The sequence below is a fragment of the Papio anubis genome, chromosome 4 (genome assembly GCF_008728515.1).
Source record: "Papio anubis isolate 15944 chromosome 4, Panubis1.0, whole genome shotgun sequence".
In the NCBI taxonomy this organism is placed as follows: domain Eukaryota; kingdom Metazoa; phylum Chordata; class Mammalia; order Primates; family Cercopithecidae; genus Papio; species Papio anubis.
The window spans coordinates 172,902,487-172,916,036 of NC_044979.1; the positions used below are offsets into that span (position 1 = coordinate 172,902,487).

The 13,550-nt window shown below is 35.3% G+C and overlaps 1 protein-coding gene across 6 annotated transcripts in view; it reads left to right on the forward strand.

The window, feature by feature from the left end:
- DYRK1A (dual specificity tyrosine phosphorylation regulated kinase 1A) overlaps positions 1-13,550 on the forward strand; it is a 148,922-nt gene that overhangs the window by 47,570 nt on the left and 87,802 nt on the right. For 3 of the 6 annotated variants that reach the window (XM_009202256.4, XM_031665739.1, XM_031665738.1), the window contains exon 2: positions 8,311-8,396. The exons of 2 other annotated variants lie outside the window; for them this stretch is intronic. In XM_009202256.4, coding sequence (XP_009200520.1) covers positions 8,387-8,396 — 10 coding nt within the window. In that variant the 5' untranslated portion in view covers positions 8,311-8,386. Of the gene's footprint in view, positions 1-5,478; positions 9,868-13,550 lie in introns of those variants that run through there. One more of the 6 variants, XM_031665740.1, reaches the window with a different exon arrangement.

Below are 13,550 nucleotides of genomic sequence, written 5' to 3' on the forward strand. Positions count from 1 at the left end.
TTTTATGCAAAATAAATTAGGGCAGGGGATAGGGGTTTTTAAGCACAGTGGTTCCCAAACTTGGCTGGATCCAGGATTCATCTGTAACATCTTGTTAAAACAAAACATATATTCTTAGGTCCTTGTCCAGGCTTCCTGAATCAGGATTTTTGGAAGTAGAATCTGATGTAGTTTAGGGAACTTGCCCTAGAGTTTCTGATATAACGGTCAGGCCTAGGAGGTACTTAATTCTAGGAGGCATTTGTAATACTTAAGGTGAATTAAGGACTTGGTTCAAGTGACTAAAGTGAGCATGGAGAGGAATGGAAAGGCATGAGGCACTTTGAAAATGGATAGGATTTAGTAGGACCATTTAGAGTAGATAAAATCAGCAGCTTCTAATGAAATTACTGAAAGAATGGTGGTGCAGGAATAGAGATGGAAGTTGAAGCGGGTAACCCGTGGTGCAGGAAGGTGATGAGGACTTGTAGGCACAGAGAATGGAGGCAGGGATGTGGCACTGTAGACAGCCACCCAGCAGCTTGTTAGACTGGATATTGAGTAAGAAGTTTGAGCAGAGAAGAGAGTTTGAAGTATTAGTTTGGAGTAAACCTTTGGAAATACTTGTTTTGCAGGGTACGATGTATAAAGAAATGAGTGAAGGGGCCTGGGAATAGAACCAGAGGTCACATCTGAGGTTAAGGCTAAAGGTGAAAGAGACATGGATTATTTGGAGGATGGCTAGTGTTGTGAAATACAAGAACATACATTTAATTTTTTTTTTTTTTGGAGACGGAGTCTCGCTCTGTCGCCCAGGCTGGAGTGCAGTGGCGTGATCTCGGCTCACTGCAAGCTCTGCCTTCCGGGTTCACACCATTCTCCTGCCTCAGTCTCCCGAGGAGCTGGGATTACAGGCGCCCGCCACCACACCTGGCTTATTTTTTGTATTTTTTAGTAGAGACGGGGTTTCACTGTGTTAGCCAGGATGGTCTCAGTCTCCTGACCTCGTGATCCACCCACCTCGGCCTCCCAAAGTGCTGGGATTACAGGTATGAGCCACCGTGCCCGGCCTTAAAAATTTTTAAAGGGGTAGCATTTCTCTGTAAACTCCACAAAAGTGTGGGAGGGAAAGTAAGTAAAACTGAACTCACTTTACTACTTTTAGTAATAGACTCATTGTAAGAAAATGTAAGCTATTCATGACAGTGTGTGTTTTTGATTATGTCTGGGCCTTGTTATTTTTCTGTGTTTCTGGGATGCAAGGATAATTTAAAAGCAATGGTTTGTAAAATGATATATAATTACATACGTATAAAAGTACATATAACCAACTAAGTATATGTATGCATGCACTCATGCAAATCAATTATGTATTAACATTTTATGTGTAAATTGTATATGTGTGTGTATATTGTATTATAGAACATCCTGTATAGAAAAGTTGGTGCTGTCGGAAAGGAGAGAGCAAGGCAGTTTTCTAGTGCATTTCTTGTAAGCTAGTTATGAGAAGGGCTTGCCGGCTGCTGATTCATTCAGCATATTTTTTTCTAAATGTCTTCTGTCTGATAGATACTGCTTTGTTAGGGAATACATAAATGAGATTACCCTAGATGTTCGGGTTAGTGAGGGAAACGTTACAATAGATAGCACTAAGCGCTGTATCTCAGCTTTGATTCCCAGAGCACCTTGAGGGTCATTGGGCCACCTCTTTTAAGTCCCTCTTAAGATCTAGAATTGATTGGAATAATAATAATAGAAAGTTTGAGTACATTTTGTGTAGGTGACATAAAAGAACATCCTTAGGCAAGCGTATCAGTTAAAGGACTTGTCTTCATGGCTCTTGGTGTTTTCTTCATACCACTTTGCTCTTAGTTCCTGTTAGCAGAGGGGAAGAAGCAGACTCCAGTATTAAAATCCATGCTAGTGAAAATTAGAAACAAGCCACATACCCTCAATAGGTGTTTGCTTAAAATGGATTTACATCTTTGCAATGGAGTACTGTGCACCGGGTAAAATGATGATGCAAATATAAATTGTTGATAAAGAGATATATATATATATGTGTGTGTATATATATATATATTTTTTTTTAAAGAGCAGAGATTCCAACACCAAATTTTGGGTGGTGGAATTTTATTAGGTTGGTGCAAAGGTAATATGGTTTTTGCCCTTGGGAGATTGGGCTGATGGAGACACTCATTAACCAAGATTGATAATACAGAAAGGAGAAGTGGATTTTTTCCCTGTTTTCCCTGCTCTTTCCTCCCTTTTTGAGTAGGGGAAATGGTAGATTCAGTTTGATGTGGCCAAAAGCAGTGGCTTAGTAGTCAGTTTGCTTGGATTTGAATATGTCTCTACCATTAGTCGTGTGTGGCTTGAGATGGTTTCACTTTGCCTCTCTGTGCCTTAGTTTTCTCACTTGGACAATGGGAATGATAGTGGTACTTACTTTTTGTAATTATGGAGTTTAGTGGTTTGAAGTAGAATATTTATACCAGTGCCCATTAAAGATAAGTCATCTCATGCAGTGAGACATAACTGGGACTTTCGAGCTCAGTTCCTTGAGGTCTTCTGGGCCTGGAACAAGTCCGCCTTATAAAAATTGGCTTAACTCTACGTGCTACATACTAAAGTAGTTCTTAATGTAGACTTTTAACCAACTGTCTTAGAAATGGGCCTTTGGAACTTAGGTCTACATGTGATAGGGGTACTTTCTAGTGTCTACTTGATGGAGCAGTCACTTTCTAGTAGGGGGAGTTAGGTTCCCGAAAACTTCTGTGGTCTGAGAATTCATTTTTGAGGAACTCAAAACACAAGAGAATAAACAGTTGATAGACTTGAAGGTCATACAAACCTGTGCAGATCATTGTAAATGTTTTCACATTCTAAAGGAAGACAGAGGACAGCAAGCAAAACATAGTATCAGTGGTAGTTTACATATTTTGAATTAGTAACAGGGTACCTGTACTGTTTACTCTTACTGGTGATAACTTACCCCCAGAAACTTTTGTTTCTCCCCTTCAGTTTTAAAAATGATGTGTCAATGCATTATGTATTGTTGCAGGTAATGTGCATATGATGCATTTCCTTTCTGTTTTATTCTATTTGTTGGTATGTCCAAATACTCAGTGCTTGATTTTGTCTTTCAGGCCCAGGTGTGGTCCCAGAGATACCGAGTTGGTAGTTGAGATAGCCAGAATCTGGGGCAAAACTCATTTGATCTGCTCAGTTTTTAGTTCTTAAACCTTCTCCCTAGTTCTTTTCACATAATTGCATGAGAAAGCACATGCTTCTAGCCTGTTTAACACAAATTTCAGCTATTCCACTTCCAAAATGCCATTGGAGTAGTAGTATCCAGCACCCATGTTTATAATCCCACATGTTCTTTGACCTTGACCAAGGTTTTAATGCAAAACTGAATCATCTGCTATTGGTTTTTACCTTTTCAGTTTCTCTCTCTCTCTCTCTCTCTCTCTATATATATATATATATACACATATATTTCTCTCTCTCTCTCTCTGTATATATATATATATTTCTTTTTGAGATAGAATATATATATTCTATTTTGAGAAATATATATATTTCTGTTGCCCAGGCTGGAGTGCAGTGGCATGATCAGGGCTCCCTGCAGCCTTGACTTCCTGGAATCACGTTAGCTTCCCTATTAGCTGGGACTGTAGGCTGCACCACGACACCCAACTAGGTTTTTTATTTTTGGGGGTAGAGATGGGGTTTTGCCATGTTGCCAGGCTGGTCCTGAACTCCTGGGCTCAAGCGATCTACCTGCCTTTGCCTCCCAAAGTTCTGGGATTACAGGCATAAGCTGCTGTGCCTGGCCTAAGTTTTTTTCGATAAAGGGAAAATACAGCAATCTGTTATATGCTGGAATCAAAATTTTTCTACTAGATGAACTTTTGGGGAAATTTAGTATTCTGTTCTAAATTAAATGCCTTTTTCAAGTAATTACTGCTAATGAACTCTCTTGTTTTTTCATGTTTAGGGTGGTCGATGCAGAGTAGTGCATATAAGGGGCTAAAATCAGACTTTGACACATGTGGGTTCTTGCATCTCTGTATTTTCTCACAACTATTTCAGTGATCCTTAATGAGTGGCATCTTGGCATAGTGAACTTTAATGTGGGACCAGAGTTCACAAACTGTTACCTTAGGCCAGTTAATCTTTCTGACCTTTACTTTCCCTGTTGGTGAAATGGAAGTAACACTACCTACTTATAGGGCTGTTAGGAGGTCAAATGTGTCAACGTCTATAAAATGCCTCAGCTGAGTGATTGGCGCATAGATAGTAAGTGTTCCACAAATGTGCATTTCCCTATAGTTTTACTGATCATTTTGGTGCAATATTATATTCTTTATAAAGTCTTGTGTATTTTGGCCTTTTTTTTTTTTTTAAGACTGTGTTTTCTAGGGTTTTGAGGGGAGTGATAAATGTTCTGGGTTTTTAGGATTTCACTTGAAATCCTCCTATATAATTGCTTTTTCTCTGTAATGCCACTTGATCATCTTATTGGAAATAAGAGATTTTTTTTGCTTGTGTGTTAGGCATCAAAACCATGATACTTTTATTTTCCCTTTGGCTCCTTTGGCTATTATAATTCTAGAAAATTATTTCTAAAATTACTATATGGGAAACGTACTTTCTTTTGTCACGTCTTTAATTAGTTAGTGTAAATGAGCAAAAGTTTATAAGGGAATGTTAGTTAACAGTGTATAAATTTTAGATAATGACGTAAGTTTAATTTATGGAATCTAATTTTAGATCTAGTTTTTCTTGATTTCTATTTTGTAGCTTTTTTGTGGTTGCTTATTTTTAATGGGCACCTTCTGAGCTATCTTTTTAGATCCCAGTGTGCACTGTATTTTATCTTCTCGTATGGGCTAAATTTTTTAAATTGTGAAATATGTGAGAATTTGTGTAACATATGTAAAATGAAGTAATAAAAAACAACTTGGTATTTTCTCCCAGCTTAAGAAGTGAGATAGTACTTAACTAGTACTTTTGAAGCTCCTTGTATCATACTGATTTTTTTTTTTTCATTTGCTACTTGTAATACTTCCTACTACTTTAGTTATTTTGAAATTAGATATAATTTTTAGTTTGGTGTCATTACAAAACATTGTCACATTGGAGAACATATTGCACCTGCCATTTAGTTTGTTAGCTCCTGGGTTAATCTGAACTTGCCTCTCATGCTGATGCATTCATTTCAGTCCCAGTCTTACATTCTGGATCTCTGTTGATTAGTGTTTTTTGTTTTTTTGTTTTCTGTTTTTGAGACAGATTTCCCTCTTGTTGCCCAGGCTGGAGTTCTATGGCGCAATCTCCGTTCACTGCAACCTCTGCCTCCTGAGTTCAAGCGATTCTCCTGCCTCAGCCCCCCCGAGTAGCTGGGATTACAGGGTGCCCAGCTAATTTTTTTTTGTATTTTTAGTAGAGATAGGATTTCTCCATGTTGATCAGGCTGGTCTCCAACTCCCGACCTTAGTTGATACGCCCACCTCGGCCTCCCAAAGTGCTGGGATTACAGGCGTTAGCCACTGCACTCGACCTTGTATTTTTTATTTTATTTTTTACAAATCTTAGTGTATCAGTACTTTTAATTAGGTGGCTTGATTCCCCCCCCACCCCTGCCTTAGGAATACAAACACCAAGAGACTAAGCTTAGTACCTACCTGAGTATACCACGTGTTTAACAGCCTGTGGAAATTGTCCTGTCCCTGAAGATACGCTGTAGATTAATTTTATGCAGTGATTTTAAGACAACTAAAAAAGTGCTTTGTGAGTTTAACTTCTAAAATCCGTGTAAGCTCATTTTCTGGATTGTTCATAGACCATCACATTGTCTTTGGCAAACTGAGCTGGAACATACTGTAGAAGATTTGAGAATCATGAGAGGTTCCTGTGGTAAAGACAGATGTTTGTCACTAGCATTTGATTGTTACTCCATAGTTTGAATGGCTCCATTTGTGGGGGAAATGATGAAAAATATACTCTGTATTTTTCTCAAAAAAAAAAAAAAAAAAAAAAAAAAAGAAAATATGGCTGTCGAGATTTTTAAGCTTCTTTAGGAAGAAAATCATATCTGTAGCTTATCTGCAAAGCACATTTGGTGTGTGGAATTATAAAAACTCTGACCTCAAATTAACATTTTTGTTTTTGAAAAGTGACTAGCCTGAAGGAAGGATATATGGAATAATCACTAAAGTCCTTATTTAAAGTAATCCAAGGTCAAGATTTCTGGAGTTTATTGTTACTTAGCATATGATGGTTTGGTTACTATATAAGTCAGCAGCAAATTATGTAACTCAGAGAGATACTTTACGTGGCCTTTCAAATGAGTAAAGATTAATGGATAACGTTTCAAAAAGGTGTCAGAAATTTTGACGTGTATTTCTTACCTTTAGATTTTTAAAATGGTAATGAAATAATCTAATCTCTAACAATTTTTAACAAAGAATACTGATACCTTAATTGATTCTACTTTCTTATAAATAACTTTTGTACCGGTGATACCTACTTCTATTGAAATTGGCGAGGTGTAAGTAGCGTTGTAACATTTTCTAGGTGAAGAATATGATGTTGAGCCTAAAGGATTTGGTTATATAGTTCATAACTAGAGACTGAATTTATATTTTCTTTCCCCATAGTTCAAGTCTTAATTTTAAAGACTGATCATTTTAGGGGAAAAATTATTAGAAAATGATGTCCTTTGAGTAAAGATAATCTTGATTCAATTATTGTTTTTACAAATAAAACTATTCTGATGCAGCAGTCTAGTGTTCATTCGTCCATCTAGTCATACACCCCCACAGTATGCTATCAGCTGGTTGTAGGTCTAGTGTTTAATGTAATACCATAACAGGCATTTGAATTGGAATGGTAGTTCTTCAGGAATAGAATCTGGAATACAGGTAAAGATTTCAGACACAATTCCTAATTTAAAAATAACTCACAGTGTCTCTGAGGTTATTTTCCAGTGAAGTGTTTAGTATTGCTGCTATTTGGAGTACAAAGTTGGAGCTTTTAAAGAACCTGGGAGTTCAAAAGTATAAGAAGAAATAAATGAAAAGCAGAAATATTTTGAGGCAATAAGTATAGACTCAAATCTATATTATGACCACTTGGAATTCTACCAATAAGAGATTTATTTGGGCAAACTATAATGGTTGTTGGAAATTGCAAATCTTAGTGTGAATTATTTTAGTCCAGTTGGTTTCTTTTACTTACCTGAAATGAACTATACTGAGGCAACAGGAGCTTTGTATAGTAATTTAGGAGTGTAAAACAACTTAGGAAAAAGGATTATTAAGCAGGATGATTTGGATGACATCATGTGAAATTTAGGAATTGGAGGCATTGGAATTGAGAGAGTACTAACAAAGGAAAACCGCTTATTTTAGAATTTGTCTGGAGGATGTAGAGTTGAAGAAAGTTTTGGTATTTCTTCTGCAGTGGCCCCAGTGCTCTTGACCAGGAACATCTCTTGGAGTCAGTAGTTTTCATGAGGCTGGCATAGGAGCTTGGCCAATGTATGCAACATTGTTCTATTTAGAATATTCCCTGAATTAATTCCATAGTGTCAAAACATAAATTTTTCACTCAACTCCTTTGTAAGTTAGATTTTAACCTGTACTTGTCTTTACCTCTTCCGCTGATATCAGTTGACAACACTGAGTTTACTTTCATTTTCCTGTAAGTCGTCATGAATTTTTCTGGTCAACCATGAGTTATCAGCAGAAGCAATAAGTAGGATGTACTGTAAAAGAATTACAATAAAATAAGAGAAACCACTTGGAGAGCAAGAGGGCTTGTGGACTTAGGGGAACAGTTATGAGAAATGTCTCAGAATTTAATTTACAAATAACGTTGATAGATTGACATGTTGTCTTTCCCATGAAGTAACTTTCATTACCTCGGCCTTAATAGTAAACTACTATGAAAGTGAATTCACGTCTATCTTGATTTGTGAGCTGATGAAAATTACAAAATGTAGGGTTTTTTCCCCAGATAAATAGTGGAATGTTCAGGTTTGATGCCTGGAAAATAGCTGAAATTTTCGATGGTAGTAGGCACATTTTGAAACTGTTTTTCTTTTCTCTGACAATTGAATATATTTTATATATAGTTGATTTTGATTATTGAAGACTAAGGAAAATTGATTTTAAGTAAGTTTAAATGTTAGAAAATGAATTTTGAAAATTTGAAGTAATTTTATATGTTTTGGGATTGTAGTTATGTTAGATATTCCTCAATTAGGGGTAATTGTCTTGCATCATTATCTCTTATCATAATCTGTTTTTCTTCACACAGTGTTATAGTTTTGCCGCTGGACTCTTCCCTCCCTTCCCCCACCCCATCAGGATGATATGAAACTTGAAAGAAGACGATGCATACAGGTGACTCAAGTTTTGAAATACAGTAAAACTGTGGCTAAGAGAATGTGGGAATCGATGGTGTATTTTGAATGGGAGAGCGTTCTGATAAATAGTGGGGGGAATTGTAGATCAGTAAATGCAAAGGTAGTTGGGCTATTTGTTAAACTTTTGAACTCAGATTGATAATCAGTGATTTACAATGGTGTTATTACAAATACAGCATAGTAATTGCTAGCACTTAGGCTTTTCAAGAACTAATATTTTGGTGGGAATTGGAATAATTCTGTTAATAATGTAAATAACACAGTTACCTTTATGGTTGAATGCATGTCTCCCCCAGAACTCTATTAGAATATGGCAAATCTTTTATGGGAGTAGATGTTAGTAGGATATCATTAAAAAGACTGACAGTTAAATTAAGGATATTATATTCATACGTATGGTTTCTTAAAAAGATATGCTCTGAGATTTTGTTCATTTTTTCCTTGTTCCTGATATCCCTGCCTCCCATTTCCTTCCCTCCCTTCCCCTCTTATCCTTTTGTCATTTGTATTTTTATACAGAAGAAGCAGTGTGAAGGCATTTTTGAAAGAATATTTTTTGATTGCTCTGTAATTAATTGAGGAGATCTTATACATGGGAAGTTGGAGGCTATTCCATGTGTGGCTATGTTCAAATTCCTGAAAATGTAGTGCAGCTAATGTATAAAGTGTTACTAACTTTTGAACTTAAATGTTCTTAAATCAGGCATATTGTAAGGCATTTTGTTGAACTAAGTGTCTTACATTTGAAACTCTGTCAGAGATAGTCTTGTTTGATTATATTTATAAACTAATGTTTGAAAATGTGATTGCTAACTGGAAAAGATAATTATATAAATTTTGAATTGATATCTAACAGATAGTAATTATATCATTGGTGTAGTTTTTGTGATTGGTTTTTATTTTTGGTGATCTGGGTTTTGTCTAGGGGAAAAATCATTTTATGATTTTAAGATTTTTAAAAAAATGTTTCGATGTACGATTTTATATGAAGAAATGTGCTTGAATATATTTATAAATTAAATTAGATTATATAATACTTTACGTTCATGTGGAAGTCACCATTTTAAGACTGATGTTAATTCTTGTTTACGTCAGAGGTGATTGAGCAATCACCTCCATTATGCATCTATCATGCATGCACACAGGCTTGCACATGTTATGTGTGCCTGTACACATTAGAGGTATGCCGGGTACACATTCTGGCCGAGTTGCTCGCTGATTGTTGAAACAACGTGATGCTGAAGCTGAATATCACCATCATAGAACAACAAATAGGCATATTTACAGAAACATTTTTAGAATTTTATGCACATTTTTTTGTTGTCAGATTTTATAAGTTTGACCTTTTGGTGCAGGAACTATTTCTCAGCATTGTCAGCTCCTGGATTGCTCCTTGGGCGCTATACTGCACATTGGCTATACCAAGTAGATGCTCACTTTCGACTGAGGTCAGTAGAGGAACAAAGTATTTTTGGGGTATCTCATAGATTTATCTATGAATATTACTGATTTTGGAGATTTTCTCTCATGAAATTTTGGAGTTGCAAAGTTTCTGTTTATCCTCACAAGACATGGAGGGTTTCCAAATAGCTCTTTTTCTTGAAAGGCTTATGGCCTCAATGGAATGAAATAACTAATGAGTAAATACAGTTTATAGTTATCTAATTAATTTTATGAATGCTAGAACACAAGAAAATTCTACAGATTAGATTTATGATAAAATCCAATCTTTTGTTCAGCCTTGTATTCTTTAAAAATTACCAGCATTTATTGGCTTACAAAGGAAAAAACCCAGGAAAGAAGATCTAGCTGTTAAATAAATATATTAGCTGTTGGTGTATTCCCTTTCTAACAATTTGAAAGTTAATAATTATTTTTGAACATAAAATTAACAGCTTTCAGAATCATCATTAATATAGCAGTTTGGTCTTGTATTACTATGCACACATTTATTCGACTGATAGAATTTCATCACATTAAAACTCATGAGTAGATGTTCACCGAAAGTTGTTTCTAGAGAATGCTTACACACATTTGAAAGCAAGTGGTCTGCTTTCTGCAGGCCTTGTTTTTACCTTTTGGCATTGTTCATGGTACTGGCTTTGTTATGTTGGTTAGATGTGGTGACTTATTCTCACCTTTTCCTTGATGAGGCACAGGTTCAGGGATGCTGGAAAGGACATTGAAGTAGGCATTGGCTGATGGGCCTTTCAGAAGTGAACACTTAAGAGTAGGTTTTCAGAGTAACTGTGAGGTGATGAGTATGTTAATTGACTTGATTGTGGTGATCATTTCATTTTGTATATATGTATCAAAACATCATGTACACCTTAAATATGTAAAATTCTTATTTTCCAGTTATAACTCAGTAAAACTGGTGGGGGAGAGAACAAATAGTTTTACTGAACACTAGGCCAAAGTCAGACTTTGATGTATTTTGTCCATGTGTCTATAGGTGTTCCTGTACTTACTTAATTTGAGGATCTTTTTGCATGTTCTAAAATACAGTTAGAACATGAATGAGGTAAATTTGGATTTTCTTTTGATTTTTGGAAGAACAAATGATTTGTTAACAAACATTTATTTTGTCAGCATTTGCTTTGTACCAGGTACAATTATAGGTGCTCTGCCTACAAAGATCCCTGAGCTTATGGATAACAAATAAATGAGGCAGTGGAGGTTTCTGATAAAGTGTTAAGACTCACCTATTGAATTCAAGGCATGCAGAGAGAAAATAGAGAGCACTGTCTGGGTAATGACATTGACAGTAATGGCTTTACCTGTATGCAGAGGTTACCAAAATCTCTGCATCCTATTCTTCTCTTCTGAGCTCCACACTCTGCTTCCTGGATGCTTCCTGGATGCTTCTCCTGCATATTCCCTCCTCCTCCCCCATTCAGTTCTCTTAGTAATGAGTGACACCGTTCTACCCTAACACAACATCATTTGGGGATCCTAGGAACCACTCTTTGCCCTTTTGAATCACAAGTAACCAAATTCAGTTTATTTAAGGTATAGAATCACTTCTGAGATGAGATTTGAAAAAAGTACTGCCTCAGAGATTACCATGTATATAAATATAAAGACTTTGATATAAAGAAACCTGTGTAAACCAGCATTTCTTCAGTTTATTTGATTAAGGGACCTCCCTTTCCTTTTATTTTTGATTTATACCTATTAACATCTTGTGGAACATGATTTGGGAAAATGTATTGGGAATAGAAGTTGCTACCATTCTTTGTTTTGTTGAAATGAACTTCTTTAACACCTAAAAAATTTTTAAACAATAGTGATATACTAGTCACTTTAAAATGTGGAATAGTTCCAAAGCATACAGAACTATCACTTTTTGAGGATGAATAAACATGGAAATTTATTTTTAAATGTGCTGATTTGTTCATATTGTCTTTGTCATAATTCTTATGCATACACTATATATATATATACACTCATATATATATGAATTTAAGTACTTAAAACCATTTGTGGCAGAGTTTTAATTTTAGATTCTTTTAACTCATTTTAAAATGTGAATTTTGTAGGACAAAATTTTCATATTTCCAGTGATCACAGAAATGTGGTGTATTCATTACAGAACAATTAGATTCCAGTGATCACAGAAATGGGGTGTATCATTATACAAGAGTTAGAAATCAGATCTGTAAATCACAAAACCCCAGCTTTTAAAATCCCATCATATGCAGGATACACTGGGAGAATGAAAGGGCATGTACATTGTAATACTTAGGTAGCTGTTGCCAGTTTGCCTCCCCTTGGAATTGTTCTTCTCGTGGTCGTGTGTGTCTGATCTTTTTCTTTGTCTGTGTCTCCTTCTCTAGCTCATGTGTCAACTCAAGCAGTTTGATTTTTTTCTTACTGGTTCAATAAATTTTTTTTTTAGTAAGTTAAAAAGATAGTGGATTTGCTTTTGCGCTCATGGTTTTACTTCTTGTTTGTTAGATAATACAAAATCACTGAAAACATCACTGAAAGAATTCTGAAATGTATAAATATATATGGATAAGTATAAGGAAACACCCCGTTTTAGTGTCCTCTACAGTGTGACACATTCCCTTCCAGTTTTTTTTCCATGCCATTTTTAAATTAATTGAGATCATTTTGAATATTCAGAATGATGTGGTTGGGTAAGATCCATTTTATACTCGAATCGACTAACATATCATAAATGTTTCTCTACGTCATCAAAAGCTTACGGTAGTGATCTGCTGTTACTTTGAACTTGGAGCAAATCCAGGGTACTCAGAATGCTTTTGAAGATCAATTACTTTAGATATTTATTTTACAGTTTGCTTATTTCCTAGTTAAGTTAGGTATCTCTTATTTTTAGGCATTAAATTGTTTTCTAAAGCACTAATATCTGTGCATAATATTTGGCTGTAAAATTATTTTCTTATAATTGTTTCCTAGGAGTCATAGTGTTTGAAAAACTTTCAGGCTCTTGATACAACTTTTCAGAAAGCTGTTTGGTAATATGTACCACTCTGTACATTACAAGAATGTCTCTTAATTTATTTTTCTCAGCATTGAGTATTACAGTTAAAATAAATCTTCAACAGGCAAAAAGAAGTATCTCTTTATTTTTGAACAAATAAAGTAGTATTTTATACTTGGTGGAGGAGATATAAGTGCTGTAGAAATGAATAAAGTAAAAAGAGACAGCCACTCCCCTTTTCCTAATACTTCAGATTCTTTCTTTCTAGCAAGTGGTTTTTGTTTAATACTTTTATGGCATGTGCACATATTGTTTACCGGTTTTATGTCCAGCTAGTCTGATAGTTCCTGAAGTTCAGGGGGTTAAGGCTTATCCTCTTTGTGTGCCCTGTGACTGTCTGGCAGGATTTCTGGGACACAGGAAGTGCTCAGCAAATGCAAAAAGAATAATTTTTGCCATCCTAATGGCATTTTTAATGCCTAAAAATAAGTATATTCTCGCTTTAATACATTTCTTCAATTGGTTTTAAGAGTTCCTTATTTTCCATTTCTTTTTATGTTTCATAGTTTTATTTATGTTTTTAAGTGGAAGAAATTAATAATGATTATATTATGTATGTGTCATATGAAAGAACATTTGATATTTATAGAAAAAATGGTGGGAAACCTGAGGTAAGCC